Source organism: Schizosaccharomyces japonicus, assembly GCF_000149845.2.
Source record: "Schizosaccharomyces japonicus yFS275 unplaced genomic scaffold supercont5.2, whole genome shotgun sequence".
NCBI classification, from domain to species: domain Eukaryota; kingdom Fungi; phylum Ascomycota; class Schizosaccharomycetes; order Schizosaccharomycetales; family Schizosaccharomycetaceae; genus Schizosaccharomyces; species Schizosaccharomyces japonicus.
Genome location: NW_011627861.1, coordinates 2,304,101 through 2,320,375, shown reverse-complemented (window position 1 = coordinate 2,320,375; position 16,275 = coordinate 2,304,101). Strand labels below are relative to the sequence as shown.

Sequence of the window (16,275 nt, the reverse complement as noted above, 5' to 3'; positions counted from 1 at the left end):
TTACAAAGACACGTAAAGTTGACCCAACTCGGTCAAAGCACCGTTAGAGTCGAGCAAGGCGTTGTTGTTACCAACACCATAGCCCAAGTCGGCAGCAGGAGCGAACCAACTGTAGCGCTCGACAGAGGACTCAGCCTCGAGCCAAGCAACGGCCTCCTTCATCAAGGCGACGACATCGTCGTAAGAGGGGAGGTTGTTGACATCCCAGTTGGTGCAGGCAAACTCAGTCAACCAGACGGGGAGGCTGTAGGAGCTTGCAAGGGTGGAAATCATAGATTCCATAGTAGAGAGATCGATACCGTACCAGTGAACAGCAACGAAATCAATGGCACAATCCGAGCATTGGGACATGAATTGAGAAAGCCAGTCCAAACCAACGTTACTGATGGCGGGAGAACCAAGCTTACCAATAGTACCAGCTTGACGAAGAGGAGTCAAGTATTGCTTGTAGTATGAAACAGCATCAGAGACAGACATGGCATTGCCAAGATCAGGCTCGTTGAAACCAATGACAGTAACGCCATTGGAGAAGTGCTCGGAGGCAGAGGCAACATCTCCAGCATCGTGTTGAGTAGAAACAAACTCGTTGGACAAACCAGAAGTGTAGTGGTTCCAGTTATAGTACCAAGAAATGGAGGAGTAACCGTCAAAGGCGGATGTCCAGGAGGAAGGGTTGGTAGGGAACCAGGCCAAACCACGCTTGGAGCTAGATCCGGAGGACACGGCCGAGCTAGTGGCAGCGGGAGCAGCAGAGGAGCTGGAAGCAGTGTCCTCGCTGCTGTAAGTAGTGGATGTAGCGAAAGTGCTCGAAGGGGTGGGGGTGGGAGTGGAAGTAGCGGGATCAGAGCTAGTAGCGGGATCGGAGCTAACCTCCTGTTGAACGTCGGAAGACGAATAGGCGGAGGTGGACTCGGCCGTAGGAATAGACTCGGCGGCAGTAACGAAGGTTGTAGTAACAGCAGAGTCGGAACTAGGAGAGTTCGTAGCGGCAGCATCGGCAGCAGCAGCATACACGGTAGCCTCGACGGTATACGCGGCATTGTCGGCGTCTTCAGTAGTAACGACAGTCTCGTACATGGTCTCGTACACCGTCACGTACTCGGGATCACGACGATGAAGATGGCGATGACCACGGGGCAAAGCCAAAGACTTGCCAGTCAAAATTGCGAAAGCAAGCGTAGAAAGGATGGAAGTACGCATGTTGTATAAGTTAGGCAGTAAAGATCGATAAGGTTCTTTAGAAAGAGTGAGTTTTATATGCTCGAAGCAGAGGTGTAGTTTATAAAGAAGAGAGTGTGGTATCCGCGAAGGAACGTTGTTTGTTTATAAAAAGAGTGAAAGTGCACAGGTAAGGTGCAGTGGGTAAGCTGGTATGGATGCTAGGAAAAGAACGTCTTGTCAGTATACGACCTTGAACCGACTGGTATCACTTATTCAGGTTCCTGCAGTGGAGTTTGGCGGAGGTTAAGATGGGGCCGGGAAGAGATCTTTTTATAGTTCAAAAAAAGGACAACACACAAAATACATAAAATTTAACTCCAATATGCCCAACTTTGGTCGCTCTGTTGAATGCGCGTAAAAAAAGCGTCGGTTTGTGTACTTGTTTTTTCGTCGATCGGTGCAACCCAAACGGCTGCACCTGGTCCTCCCAGTTCAACCGCGTAGGTCTCGTTGCCAAGAGAACGGAGCTGCTCGATCACTTCGTTGACGTCATCTTCAATATCCGCGCCGCGTAGCACTGTGTAGGCGCAGCCCCCACCACCAGCACCGGTAAGCTTTGTCCAGCCGATTCGCTTAGCCGCATCTATTACACGTTCAAGAGTGGGGTGCGACACATGAAGACACTCGAGTAATTTCTGGTTCAATTCAACGAGCTGACCAATTTTCGGCAGAAGTTGTTCACGAGCCAATTGTCTCGAGCAAAGAAGCTCCACAGCGCTTTTGGAAACGCTGTCAATAGTAGCCATTAAGGCTCGCATAGGCGCAGGCATATCCTGCACAAGCTTCGCAACATTTTGAACTAGCTGCTTTGTGCTCTTGGGCTGCTTAGTATCGGTAATCATGATTGGGAGGCTCGTAACACCTTGCAGCACCTGCATACGCGACGGCTGCGAACTCGTTGACTTAGTAAAAGTGACGACGCCGCCGTGCGTGGCTACGGCGTTGTCAATACCGCTAGGATTACCGTGAATGCAACACTCGCCGACAAAGGACCAAGCCTCAATAAGCCGACCGCTGTCGCTAGGACCGGGAGAAGTACACTGCGACGTTTGGGATGCAGTATGTCCGTCAACGGTAGTACTAGCAGCTTGAGTGGGACTGTTTGAGTCCTTGGAAGAAGGGTTAGATGGGAAAGACAGGACGCCTTTATTGAGCAGGAGAGCTGAAGCAACACTCACAGATACGGTAGCGCTGCTTCCAAGTCCTGCACCAAGAGGGACATTTGAGCGGATGACGATTGCGGTACCCTCGCTGGAAGAACCAAGAAACATGTACATGTACAGTATGCAAAAGAAGGCACTGTGGATAAGAGGATTTGTGACGTAGCATTCCAACAATGAATGGACACCCTTCACAAGTTTCTGATCCAGTGATTTTGGCGCTTTGTTAACGTCTATTTTTGGCACTAGGGACCATGGCAGGTCAGCAAGAGACCAAGATGCTGTTGTGTGGGCATCTGCAAGCGTAACCTTCAAAATTGGTTCTGAAACATGTTCAGTGAAACAGTATGTGCGTAAGGAAACTGCGGCAGCAACAGCTTGCTATTCAATGGGTTAGTATTTGCGAGTTGAAGAAAAAACAGAAACAAGTCGGGGGCGATGAAAAAGAACTGAACGCAGTGGCAAAACAGAGACGAGATAAGGGCATCACTGCTTCAACATTCACTACTGAACCTGGATAGGTGACAAGTAATGCAGTAGACATCCTGTTTTGGTGTCGAGTACTTACAGCTCCATAAACAACAGCGTGTTCACCGAATAAAATGAGCTTTCCTGGGGCAGAAGTAATGGTCATGAGGAAAGAGTTATATACGCCTGTTAAAAGGACTTTTGAGACCGGTTTGACAGGGGTTTGATGCGTGTTTGGAAGAAGGAAAGAAGGTTGGGGCCTTGGGAAAGATTCATGTTCATATGGCTGGTACGATGTAAACCGGTCTCGACCTTTTCATCACCAGCCATCAGTAATATGTGATAAGTATATGAATATTTCTTGTGGATTTCGTAAAAAACTTTGTCATAACGTTGCTTGCAACACTAGTCTTCATTTACTGTTTATTTTCGCGAAGCATTTTTCATTTAAGACGCGTCGCTGTGAAAGAAACGATTTTAGCTCTAAGCACTACGTCATAAGAAAGGGAGGCTATGGATAATTGGCTATTAATTACGCCTAATTTCAGTTTGAGATCAATTTTCGGAAAAACTTGCATTTCATTGCGGGTCATTCAATAAAGAAAGGATTTATAAAAAGTAATAAAAAATCCAGATTTAGTCGCTTTTCATTTAATAGCAATGTTGTCGAATCAATAGCTTTTATTCATCATGATTACGGGACAGCAGCAAAACATCATTCTCTTTGAAGTCTAAGCCTTATCAGACTTACCTCCATATTAATACAATGAGGTTATTTTATGAGATGTCAGTACGCACTAGCAAAGGAAATGCGGAAACGAAACGAGATAGTTTTAGTTTCCGGAATCGCGAATAAGCGGAAGTAGAGGATAGAGGATATCGTGATGAGTTAAGTTTATTTATGTTGGATTGCTTGTATCACGTCTGTTTCGGTGATATCTGTAATAAAACTGTGATTTGTCGCTAATGAAATATTTAAACAAGTTTAGGGAATCCTAAATAAGACTAGTCGTTTTATCGATGTACAGGCTCGCTTTCCATTCCGCTTGTTGTTCTTAGTAAATTCGTTTCGATTAAGCTGAGCATAGTCTCTATTCCATCTCCAGACTTGTTTAGACAGTTAAAGTTTAATTTTATCGTATATAGACAACTTCATCGCCCTCTCTGGCTATAAGAACGGATGTCACCTTCAAGCGTTACAGTAAACTTCGAAAAGAAGTTGTACGAGTGAGTTATAAAATCCAATCAGGTAGTTTAATGATACTTGAAATTGCCAACTTAACACTAAGATAATCTTCCTGTTGGCCGAGAATAATTAAGAATAAAGCATTTACATGTCCAAGAAGCTCTCAGCCCTTAAAGCTAGGCTGTACATGAGAACAATTATTAAATATATTGTAGGATTTCTGCTCACTTCAGAGAAGGTAAAAGAAGTTTTATTGGTAACTTATATCTAAACGTTTGTTACAATTATTTTCATCAATTTAAAGAAGCAATACTCAATTGAAGAAGGGAACGTAATCATCATGAAGTTGCGGAATACTATAAGATTTCATTTTCTAAGAGCATCTTTATTTGTAGGTCAACTGAAAGTTACTTGTGTTTCATTAGGTATTGACTCATTGTTTAGTCATTAACCCTTGTACATCGAAACGTGAAACTTAACTGAGGTTTCTAACGAATTCTCGCACATCTTGTAAAACTGCTTAGTGATGTAGAACTTAGTATTTTATTCATTTTGGCCAATAATCAGTAACCAACTGCCCCGTGTCTCTTTTTCAAGTGGACTCGAGTATGCAGCCGTGGTATTTGTGTGATTTAACCAATCTTCCGGCGAGTTTACACCGCTGTACAACTGCTTTTTACAATTGCCGCCTTCTTACAATCGGGTAGCTTCATATGATTTTTGACTTGATGATACAAAGTTGCGTCAATCGTTCAAGCCTTCATACCATCCCCCTATTTGCCAACCAATCTGTTCAATTGCATCTGTCGGTTAATTGCACTACAGGTCTCACTTGCTTGGAAGTCTGGTTCCCGGTATAACCAATTGACTTTTGCTCCAATGCAGGTCACTAATTTCCGACAAAAACATTGCCATTACGGTACTGGTTTACGGATCTTGCACGCGAAAACTTGCAGGAAATTCGTTGCTGCTATCGGCTACTTGTAATGACAGCTCCCCCAAAAAGATATATAAACCAATACTGAATACCATTTGCAATATCGACTATTCAACACTATCAACAATACCTATTAGCTTTTAATAGTTATTAACAGATTTTTCTGTCAATCATCAAGTTCGCGATTACTTTTCAGATTACAATATGACCACCAACAAGATCACCTTCTTGCTAAATTGGGAAGCTACTCCTTATCACTTACCTATTTTCCTGGCGCAAAGTCGTGGCTACTATCAACGTGAAGGCATTGAAGTTTCCATTTTGGAACCAACTAATCCTTCAGACGTTACAGCCTTGATCGGTTCCGGAAAAGTGGACATGGGATTGAAAGCCATGATCCATACTCTTGCTGCTAAAGCTCGTGGATACCCCGTTACCAGTTTTGGGTCCTTACTTAATGAACCATTTACGGGTCTCCTCGTACTGAAGGAATCGGGCATCAAAGACTTTCGCGATATTAAGGGAAAACGCATTGGCTACGTCGGTGAGTTTGGAAAGATCCAACTCGATGACTTGACTAGTAAGTTTGGCATGAAGCCTTCTGATTACACGGCTATCCGCTGCGGCATGAACATTGCAAAATACATGATCAGCGGTGAAATTGATGGTGGTATTGGGATTGAATGCATGCAACAGGTGGAGCTTGAACAATGGCTCGTCGCTCAGGGTCGTCCCCGTAGTGACGTCCAAATGCTTCGTATTGACCGTCTTGCCAACCTTGGATGCTGTTGCTTCTGCACCATTCTTTACATTGCTCATGACGACTTTATTGCCAAGCACCCCGAAAAGATTAAGGCATTCCTTCGTGCCATCCATTCTGCCACTCTCGATATGCTCAACGACCCCGTCCAGGCATTTAAGGATTACATCCACTTTAAGCCTGAAATGGGAACTGCGTTGCATCGTGAACAATACGAACGATGCTTCGCTTACTTTTCGCACGACATTTCCAACGTTCCCCGTGACTGGAATAAGGTGACCGCCTACTCTAAACGCCTTAACATCATTCCTCAAGACTTCCAACCCAACTGTACCAACGGCTATTTGACATGGCAACTCGATCCTGACGAAAAGGACCCTATGGGCAAGCAAGAGGCAATTGCCGAAATTCAAGACACCATTAAAGAAAAGGGTGGTCTTTTCAATGGTAATGCACTTCGCTATGTTGAGCCCGAAGACTTATAAGCTTCCAACATCTTTGAGTAACTAAATGTTGCGTGCATTTGTCCTGTTAAGGCTTATGCTTGCACAGCATGATTTCTCTTATTTGCTTTTTGAATGGACTCGTCTATGTATACCAGATATCTTGTAGTATTAAGACAAGTTTTGTCTCGCATATGCAAATACAACTTTGCAATTCCTATGTAATTGAATGCCAATTGATTCTTGATTCTCTTTTTTAACAAACATCAACTGCTAAACTAAAATTCACTCAGCTGATTAAGTTGATTGTTAAAACCTTTTCAATCGAATAAATATCAGAACACATTTACAAGCACAATAAGAGTAGTAAAACGTATGTTTAACATGGTGTTAATTAATATAAAATCAAGAATATGACTCGGTGTCTCTACGATTACTTTCAATATAGTTACTGTTAAATATTTGCGCATACATGCGTCAAATGCCGAAAAACACTTTTTAATTTGTTTTCTCTAGACGTCCTCCTAGGGATTCAAAAACCCCTTTGCCGAAAAGTTTACAAGCCTGCGACTATTAAAGTTTCTAAGCGATGGCATCGCGACCTTGATTTTCATCTTTGCGACTTTAACAGCGCGCTTCCTGTGTTGTTTTTTTGGACTAATACAAGATGACGTCTGAGTAACATATTTATCCTTGCTGACCGCTAAGTCGAGCTAACACAAGTAGACGTTGGACTAAAACAAAGCAAAACCGTAACATACTGTAAGATTTTTACAAGTTAGTGATAAACCCGACTAACTCGCTTAGTTCTCGCTTTTAACTAGAGTAAGGCAATTTTTGCGCTAGTCTAAAAAGGAATTTTGTAGTGAAGCCTTTTTGGAACTATACATTACTTGTTAGAGCAATATTGTCTATAAATTTCGTGTTTCTTACGGGTCTATTTATTAAAGACAGAATTCTGTTCCTAGGCTTTTACGCTAAAAAAAAACTTGGCAATAATTTGGGTTTCCTTTTTCTTAATATTTTGCCTAACTTAAGAATGGCACATTCCGAACCAGTTGAACGCCACAAAATTGGTCGTCTCGGTTGGTTGCGAGCAATGGTGCTGGGTGCCAACGACGGTATTCTTTCGACTTCAAGTTTACTTGTGGGTGTCATTGCTTCTAATCCATCTCGAAATATTGTTCTGGTAACAGGTATCTCTGGACTAATTGCAGGCGCCATGTCCATGGGTGCCGGTGAATATGTTTCGGTATCTTCGCAATCAGACAGCGAGTCTGCTGAATTGCATTTGGAACAACAAGAGCTATTACAGGATTGGGATGCAGAGGTTAATGAGTTAACTCGAATCTATATGAATCGGGGCTTAGAAAAACCACTAGCTCGTGAGGTTGCTACGCGTTTAATGGAACATAATGCTCTTGAAGCTCATGCTCGTGACGAACTCAATATCTCTGAACTTACTGCGGCCAAACCTTTCCAAGCAGCCATAGCTTCTGCACTTTCGTTTTCCTTGGGAGGAATTGTTCCCGTCCTAGTTGTTTTACTGGTTCCTTTGAGTATGCTGCACTGGGTTTTGTCCATCACATCTCTCATTGAGTTAGCTGTTCTTGGCGTGGTTGGTGCCAAGGCAGGAAACGCTAAACCCCTTCGTGCCTCTCTCCGTGTTGTTTGTTGGGGTGCAGCAACAATGGCTGCAACTTCTTTTATTGGAAAATTATTCAACGCCCCCATCATGGACTAATATGATGCATGTGTACATAATGAGCAGACCATGCCTGTGTAATTTACTTTAATGAATACATTCGATTTCAATTTTTGGAGTTATGATAGTGCCCAACGATTATTACTTTGCAATATGCACTTGGTCTAAGTTTTTAATTCATATTTGACGGTTAAACGTTGAATAATGATGCAGAATAGTCAATAATGGAGAAAATGAGGATGTACTTTTAGTCCAGGGTAGGGATAAACACAAAAAAGAACGCAAGAAGAACGAATTAAAGACAACGGACATGGAAACCGCGAAAATAATGGATACAGTTTTAATTTCAAGAAACGTAAAAGAGTGAAGCAGGATGTGCTATTGGAAATTCGGCTGTTTCATTCCCCTTGAAAGACTCGAATTATTAAATAAGCCAGGCTGCCGAAGAAACGAAATGCCGATAATGCGACAACACTCCAGAGGCTGTTTTTCTGTTAGCATTTAGAGTCATAGTTAAGATTTTTTTTGTGCGTACATGAATTGTAAATATACACTTGTTGTATTATTTTCTACCGACATAGAGTTTGTCGATTGAAAACTTAGAATAAAACCGGCCAATGCCAAATTTGAAAATATCCAGCAAAGGACGACGTACGTTCTAATATTTTTATAGTAGTCCTCCTGCTTCTGTTTGGCATTGACACCGGGGTTAGTTTTTAAGGGCCGTTGTGCGAGAAGCTGAACTGCATGTTCATATGCAGCATCAATATCAGCTTCCTTTGTTGGAATGGCCAGCTCAACGTCTTTTCCACCAGGTCCTGCTGTTGCTACACCCAAGTCTGTGTTCATGACATTGTCACCTTTTGTCCCCCACGAAACATCGTGAGTATTGCAAAATGCGTACACATTCAACAAATTTGTATACATTGGTGATAACAGTAAATACTGTATAAATGATGTAAACATGTGCCACGGGTCCAAACTAATAAGAGACACGATAAAATACATGCCATACGTCGATCCCATTGAGAGCAAGAGATTGACAAAAAATGTATTTTTCAGAAGCGCTTTTCCGTATGGCATAGAGGATGCTTGAGCCGATATAATTGCTGCTGTTATTCCTTTAAAAGATAGCCATATTGTACAGAAAAGTAAATAACACATTAATAATGCATAGCATAAAACAATTATACCATACAGCGTTGCTGAACCTTGAGGCCGATTTCCCAAGGCCAGAACAAAACAGGCAATCAGAAGACAAGTATATATCCATGTCGTCACACGGAATAGTACCGCCCCTGGAGCGAAATCCGCGGCACTTTGCGCAACACTGTTAGCGAGAATGTAAAATATAATATAGAAGTTAGCCAAGTTGAACCAACTGTAGAGCATTGTAAGAAACTGGTAAAATGCTTCGACGCCAAGAAAAAACTTGCGATATGGACTGTGCGCACTGCGAAATATTTTATAATTGTGAAAAACGGCATATAAGCCTGTGAAAAAACTGCCATTGAGCCATCTTCGACGCTGAGAAATAAACTCAGGTAAGCGATCAGGAACATCTGTATCCGCATAAGCCGACTTTACGTAGTGCAATTTCCAAGCTTCAGAACGTTTAGAGATGAGTTCAAAACAGAGAATTCTGTCTTCAGCCAAATACATGTTCGCTTCGAAAATACCGGAGCCGCGACCCTGTTGAATTTCGCCTTTAAAATAACTTGCAAGGGGCCCATTTCCGTAGGCATCGTTTTGCAGAGCCACGTAACGGTACGCACTGAAAGCGCCTGGAAGAACACTAATAAAACCGAAAACACTTTCCAGAGGTTTATCAAGAATATTACTCATTTTGTATTCGAAATTTTGAGCAGCCACAAGAGGATTCAGCAAGTTAGCCCCACCACGTCCTTTCATTGCGACAATTTCTCCGCATGCTCCAGCAATTTTCGGGTCCAGATCAAATGCTTTCCATAGGTGGTATATTGATTCATCACCCGGGCGTGTTCCGGCATCTATAAGAACACATATATTAGGTTGCAAAATTTGGGAGAAAGCTTGAAAAAACCAGCGGTGTGAGTTACTGCAGAAATTAGTTAGATAACTTTAACGATTTGTGCAATTAATATGGCATACATTTTTTTCTGATTCTTTTCTTTCAGACAGAAGATAATCTGAGCAGGCATAATGCCGCGCTCGAAACCCTTAAACTTCAGACTGGGATCAATGGAAAGTTGAGTAGTGTACTCATATATATGAGCGGTCACTGGTTTGTTATTGACTGCATTTTTTGCAATTCCGTCCTGGTAAACGCCAATAGCAGCTAGGTAAGCAAGTGTCCGAGGATGGATTTTTGTTCTTCCATCAGAGATAATACACACTACCACCTTTTTCCATGCTTCCTCGCCCCAGACAGACGAACGAGAGCGTCGGCAAAGGTGTGAAATGTTTTTCATAATGCTGTGCAGGGTCCTTGCAAAGAGGCCCTCGTCCTCATTGTACATAGTAATGGCGATACATAGCTCAGTCTTTCGCGGTTGCGAATACAGCGGCTGTCGAAGAGTGAATTGATTAGAAACAAAATCCACTGGATCACATGTCGCAGCCGTGTAGCGCATATGCGTGAATTCCCGGTCGGTTTGTTGCGGCAATGTGACAAGAAGCTTCTGCGGTACGGGACAATCGAGGACCAAATTGCCTCGAAACAATTCGACACAACGAACTGTTTTTCTTCGCATACTGCTTTTTCGCAACTTTTCTTTGAAAGTGTTTACAGCGGCAGCCGTACGGGAGACATCATAAATTCCATCTTCATCCCAGTACGGCTGTGCCGTGATACCTTCAAATGGTATGTATGCTTCTGAACCGTCTGCTTCATCGTGCAAGTAATCATCCAAGTCGAAAGCGAATTCCTCGCCATTCCGTTTCTCGGTTCCATCAGCATAGTAATCTGCTAGGTCAAAACTATTGCGAGAGTTAGCCGATTTCTCTGCGGCACTAGGTGATACAACTCTGAGACCAACACGCTCTTCTTCTTGAGCAATTGGAGATTGCGGCAAAGGTTTACGGCGCCAAGCAACCATAAAATGAACGCAATAATAAGGACCCCTAAATTAAGCGAAGAACCAAACAAAATTGTGTAGCAATTCGTGAGCAAGTCTCAAGCCCAAATGATTGCAATGAAAATATGAGACAGACAACGAAAAACCCCGTAATCTCGAGGGTTTCGTGTATTGCAAATTAAAATTTTGTTACTGTTTGCGTATGTCCAATTCAATAATGTTTTCTCTGGCAGCTATCGGCAATGTCGGGGATACTAGTATACAGCCGAACTGATGCGATTAAGGTACAATAAGGTATAAGATGAGCCCCCGTCAGATATTGATACAAACTCTTATTACGTGTTCGTAATTCACACAGGGTTTTTAAAAGACAATTAAATTTTCGACAAAGCGTTGACGTTTTCATTCATGTACGTCTTTCGTACTGTTTATTTTCGAAAACAGCTCGTTGGACTGCTGTAAACTTCATTAAACGACTATAACAAACCTCTAGCATTCTCACTAATGTTCCGTATTTTTAACGAGTCGTAGCGAGCTGTAAAGAAGTCGAACAGCAGGTGTATGTGTCAGCAAACTAATGAAAGTGCGACAACGAGATCCCTCCGGAGCGGGGATGGTCATTTCACCGCCTGAAATGAATACAAATGATTGGCCCATAAAACACTTTTTCCGATGCTTACCCAATGAACAAATAGCTTCAAATTAAGCGTTTTCATCCCGTGTTTTGCGACAACGTGCACTTAGCGTAAACGACCAATAATCAAGTGTCTATTTTTTTCTGCTGTGCTTCACATGCTTCTTTCAGGCGTGAACAGTTTCTCTTACCATCCCTTTTCTCACCATTCATCGTCCTTTTTCACAATAAAACGGTGTCCCCGTTTCCACCCTTTTCTCCGCTCCTATCCTTCCCATAAAGTCAACGTCATTTTTCGGTCCGGCTTTCGGAGCTTAAAGTAATAGAACCCCACAGAAAAAACTTAGAAAGTGCAACCATCGAACTTGTCCTCCGCACAGCACTCATTTTGGTCAATTTGTCGAAGTATAGGGTTACGAGTGATTTGAACGACACATTTTTGCTTTCCCGTTCCCCGGTCTTCGTTCTATTTGTTTTTTCCTCGTATTCGCTTACGGAGTGTTAGCGAATTTGCCGAAAACTTATCGCTTACTACCGAAAACGCGTTTCATACTCATGCCTGCCAGTCTCACTGAAACCTCTACATACTCCTCGTTTAAGGACGATAAACGCAACGGTCACAGTGTACCGAATCAATTAGGCGGCCAGCAGCATTTGCAGTTAAGTATTTCATCCGGAGTCGGTGCAGACGAGAAATCACAACCAAAAGTTGACAGAATGCTTGTCGAACACACGGAGTATGCCAGGACGGCTGTCGACCGGTCAATGACTTCACGGGAGGGAAGAGCAAAGAATCGGTTCAACCCCGTGACGGGGGCAAGGCTTGCTGCGGGAGTGGTTGCCTTGTCTCCGGACAAGAGTCGTGTTCTTATGGTTTCTACGTTAAAAAAATACCCCAGCTGGGTGGTGCCGAAGGGCGGTTGGGAGACAGACGAGACTGTACAGCAAGCTGCATTGCGTGAAGGCTGGGAGGAAGGTGGTATTGTTGGTCACATTACCTGTTCGTTGGGTTGTTTTAAGGACAAACGTCCAGCAGACACTTTAGACCGTAGGAAAAAGTACCTCGTACAGCATCAACAGCTTGTCCGGGATGGCACGCTCAATGCGAGCGAAGCTCTTAAGCCAATTGTACTTCCTCCCCGTGCAGAGTGCGAGTTTTTTGAAGTTGTCGTAGAACGGCTTGAAAACAAATACCCCGAAATGCACAAGCGCTGTCGGAGATGGATGACATATTCAGAGGCAAGGGAAGCCCTGAACGCCCGAAGCGACCTGTTAGCCGCCCTCGAGCAAAGCTCCATCGACAAAAGCGCTTAAGTTTACTGCACTGTTTTTTGCTGCTGTACCCAGCAATAGTTGGGGATTGCGTTCAGCAGTGCAGATGAACGTTTTTCCTTGTTTTTAGGTCCTTTCCGTCTTCAATTCCGCATACACACACCTCCAATTCTTCTCCGTGTCTTTTTTAGAATGTATTTCCAAGCTGGATATTGCAATGGCAGCATGCACGCTAATACCAAAAAGGGTTTTCATTGATCATACGCCTTTCCTTAGTCATGCACTAATGAGCAAAAGAAAGCAGGAAAGCGTGTGACTGTTCAGCATTTCTTTATTTTTTTTATCTACTTCTTTCACTTCCTCCTCTTTTCGTCGTCTACCCTATCATCCATCTCACACCTTCCACCACCTCCTGTCATGTCCTTCTTTCACTGATCTGTTTTCTTGCGCTGCTCAATTTCCTTGCCAATATACGAACAAGGGATAATATACATTTCAATTATTTACTCTCGCTCCAGTTTACTCGTCTCTCCTTTGTCCGCGGAGCTAGAATCCTTGTCATCTTCCACGGCAGCCGAAATAATAATTTCAGGTCCGCCACAGCTGTTGCCGATTCTCAACTCACCCAATTCATTTAGCCGGGCCTGCAAATCCTCCGCAAGGTGCCGGGCGTTTGGCGATTCTTCACGTACAGGCTGCCAGTCGGCAGGAGGCGAGCATGGTGGGCTAATGAGCCAGTTCTTTTCAAGCTCTGGGACGACGAGCGAATCGCCCATCGCCCCACGTAGTTCTTGTAACCATTCAGTGGTGTCGTCGTGTTCACAGCGTACAGGTCGGCCGCCTTGCAGAAAGGTTCCGTCTATAGCTTGTTGCACGCTTCGTTCGTCGTCTTTTGTTTCATACTCAACAAGGATTTTACCCAATCCTTTCAGCCGCGTGATTGTTTTCGGCGTTAAAGGGATTTTTTGAATGAGTTCCTCTAACGACGGCAAACAGTCTGTATTTGCGGAGAAAATAAGCATGCTGGTCTTTTTGGTATGTTTATGTATTCTTTGCAGCAGCTACTTAGTCGTGTGTTGTGATTTTGGCTTTATAGCAACCGGTTGTTAAATCTCTTGGTACACTACTGCCTTGTGTAAAAAATATGGGGGGAGGAGGGCAAGAAGCGGAAAATCTTAATACGGTGAAGAGATCTGCTGCGGCTCCACTTTGAATTGCAGGCTTGCGGAGTTACGTGCGCACGCAAACACGGGTTCAATCTTTATTTATTTTTTGTTTTCTTGTTTTGTGCCGTGTCTCTTTACTACATGTTTAAGAATGCACACCTTCTTGGCGGCAAAACTCAACTGCCGACTGGCGTTTAGGTGTGTGTTGTGTATGTACATTATCAATGTGTCTGTCGTGTGTACAGGAGATTTAGTGTCGTGCCGTGTTACGCCTTAAACGAGAACAAACGCTAAGCTGACTAACGGGGACCCTACTTATAATCTTACCACTGAATCAGGTTCACGGAGTTTTTGAAGGCCGTTTAAAGTACGAGTTCTCTGCCACAAACGATGGGGAACGGGAAGAATTGGATATTATAAAATCGGAATCGGTCGAGAGAACCCGGCATCCATTAAAAACCCCGATAAATCGAGTCACCATGGCAGAATCACCCGCTGTTTTACTACCACTTTTTGAACATTTAAGAAGACGTTTTGGTGTAGTATTGGTGGTGCTTGACAATTGGGGAAAACATTGTTACCTCAGTTAAGGAACGTCCTAGTCTGCCGTTATAAAGGTAGTAAACCCGTGTACGGTGTGAGGAGTGTGGATTTGGTGCCTGGCCTGAGGACATTTTGTTTCCAAGAATGTGAAGCGGCCTTTGTTTCTCTGGTTTTGCAAGAAATTTTTGAAACTGAAAACTTGACTCAAATTTGTTTAAACACAGTGTAATCTTTTAAATGATCGGTGAAATGAGAATACCTAATGACTTTATTAAACATTTTTCACACGTTTCCTTAGAGTTTGTATTTAGTTTGTTTGTATTTTACCTTTACATCAAATCTTATTTTCGGATCTTTACACTTCTATTTTTCAGATCCCATCGATCTATTTTTTCCTTGTAAGTTCGTCGAATTTTTAGTTTTGTCGAACCTGGGTTTCTGCATTGAAATTTTTTTGTGTGTTTTCTTATTTTCTTCTGTTCTCATTCAACCGAATTTGTGAAGTCGGTATTTTTTATTACTAGCATCTCGTTGAACTAACGAATGGAGCAAAACGAAGCCTTTCAAGATGAGCTTTTAGCACTGGAGAGTATATACCCTTCGTGCCTGGTGCCTCTTTCACACGACAATCTGACGTACACTCTGAAAATCCCGGACACGTCTGTTTTGTTAAATTTACAATTTACCCCAGACTACCCGGAAAAACCACCCGTTGTGCTCCATGCACTGGGTATTGACAAGGCACTGGCAGAAGACGTTCTGCTGGGGGTTGCTACAGGCGATGTATGTGTGTTTGCGTTTATAGACATGCTGAAGGAATTAGTAGAAGTGGACAAACTACCGGAATCGCCGCAAGTAGACGACAACCAGCAAGTCGGCGTGAAAGAGTCCAGCAGGCACGAAGAACAAGAAAAGCACTCTCCAGTAATAAACTCGACACAATCACATGGCGATAATACTAAACAACATACAGAGGAACATGATGAATGGAAGCCCAAGTTTGATTGGAAACAATCGGATGCCATTACAGACCGTAAAAGTACTTTCATGGCAAGCGCTACTCGAATTCACTCTGTTGAAGACGTCGAAGATGCACTAGCTGAATTGTATATGAACAAGAAAATCGCCAAGGTAAGAGATGTTAAGGGGGGACGACATTGATACGAGGAGAATAGCAACACTGTTTCTTTCTCTTTTCATGAGTCATGCAATCATGACGGTCTTTTCCTATTTTCTTCCGCTTCTTTTTCACTTGACTAATCTAAACAATGCAAGGCTTCCCATAACATGTATGCCTATCGCTTCATTTCCGATCACGGCAATGTTGTACAGGACAACGACGATGATGGTGAGACAGCAGCTGGCTCTCGTATGGGTCATCTATTAACCATGATGGTATGCTTCCATTCTACAACTTGTCACGTCCATCAGATGCTTTACTAACAAATTAAAGGACGCTAAAGACGTTTTCGTCTGTGTTCATCGCTGGTTTGGAGGTGTTCATATTGGGCCAGACCGTTTCAAACATATTAATTCAGCTGCCCGTGAAGCAGTACTTCTTGCTGGCGCCTGTGAACAAGCATCCTCAGATGCTAACCATAACGGCAAGAACCATGACTCGAAGAAGAAAAAGAAACATCACCGCTAAAACTCAGTGAACATTGTTATAACTGCAACGCACCACACTTGCCCTACCATCATCTAATTCTGTTCCCACTCCCGCA

The 16,275-nt window shown here is 43.1% G+C and overlaps 8 protein-coding genes across 8 annotated transcripts; 4 read left to right on the top strand and 4 right to left on the bottom strand.

Annotated features, from left to right (window-relative positions):
* On the bottom strand, positions 1-1,200 carry SJAG_04864 (cell wall protein Asl1; the record flags this gene model as incomplete). Its single annotated transcript, XM_002175902.1, has 1 exon — positions 1-1,200. One exon carries the CDS (start codon positions 1,198-1,200, stop codon positions 1-3), a length of 1,200 nt encoding a protein of 399 aa, XP_002175938.1.
* Positions 1,201-1,532: 332 nt separating this feature from the next.
* On the bottom strand, positions 1,533-3,023 carry SJAG_04865 (mevalonate kinase Erg12; the record flags this gene model as incomplete). The annotated part of the gene is made up of 2 exons (XM_002175903.2): positions 2,950-3,023; positions 1,533-2,762 (listed from the first exon to the last, which is right to left on the bottom strand). Exons 1-2 carry the CDS (start codon positions 3,013-3,015, stop codon positions 1,533-1,535), a joined length of 1,296 nt encoding a protein of 431 aa, XP_002175939.1. The 5' UTR covers positions 3,016-3,023.
* Positions 3,024-4,522: 1,499 nt separating this feature from the next.
* Positions 4,523-6,459, top strand: SJAG_04866 (hypothetical protein). The gene has a single exon (XM_002175904.2). It carries the CDS (start codon positions 5,177-5,179, stop codon positions 6,215-6,217), a length of 1,041 nt encoding a protein of 346 aa, XP_002175940.1. The 5' UTR covers positions 4,523-5,176; the 3' UTR covers positions 6,218-6,459.
* A 186-nt stretch (positions 6,460-6,645) lies between these two features.
* Positions 6,646-8,040, top strand: SJAG_04867 (ferrous iron transporter Pcl1). The gene is made up of 2 exons (XM_002175905.2): positions 6,646-6,937; positions 6,983-8,040. Exon 2 carries the CDS (start codon positions 7,215-7,217, stop codon positions 7,917-7,919), a length of 705 nt encoding a protein of 234 aa, XP_002175941.1. The 5' UTR covers positions 6,646-6,937; positions 6,983-7,214; the 3' UTR covers positions 7,920-8,040.
* Positions 7,082-11,386, bottom strand: SJAG_04868 (chitin synthase I). Its single transcript, XM_002175906.2, has 3 exons — positions 10,011-11,386; positions 8,416-9,957; positions 7,082-8,363 (listed from the first exon to the last, which is right to left on the bottom strand). Exons 1-3 carry the CDS (start codon positions 10,955-10,957, stop codon positions 8,279-8,281), a joined length of 2,574 nt encoding a protein of 857 aa, XP_002175942.1. The 5' UTR covers positions 10,958-11,386; the 3' UTR covers positions 7,082-8,278.
* A 901-nt stretch (positions 11,387-12,287) lies between these two features.
* On the top strand, positions 12,288-12,884 carry SJAG_04870 (diadenosine 5',5'''-p1,p6-hexaphosphate hydrolase Aps1; the record flags this gene model as incomplete). The annotated part of the gene is made up of 1 exon (XM_002175907.1): positions 12,288-12,884. The coding sequence occupies one exon, from the start codon at positions 12,288-12,290 to the stop codon at positions 12,882-12,884; it is 597 nt and encodes a 198-aa protein (XP_002175943.1).
* A 461-nt stretch (positions 12,885-13,345) lies between these two features.
* Positions 13,346-13,864, bottom strand: SJAG_04871 (calcipressin; the record flags this gene model as incomplete). The annotated part of the gene is made up of 1 exon (XM_002175908.1): positions 13,346-13,864. One exon carries the CDS (start codon positions 13,862-13,864, stop codon positions 13,346-13,348), a length of 519 nt encoding a protein of 172 aa, XP_002175944.1.
* Positions 13,865-15,094: 1,230 nt separating this feature from the next.
* On the top strand, positions 15,095-16,199 carry SJAG_04873 (hypothetical protein; the record flags this gene model as incomplete). Its single annotated transcript, XM_002175909.1, has 3 exons — positions 15,095-15,682; positions 15,827-15,946; positions 16,005-16,199. 3 exons carry the CDS (start codon positions 15,095-15,097, stop codon positions 16,197-16,199), a joined length of 903 nt encoding a protein of 300 aa, XP_002175945.1.
* Positions 16,200-16,275: the final 76 nt, after the last annotated feature.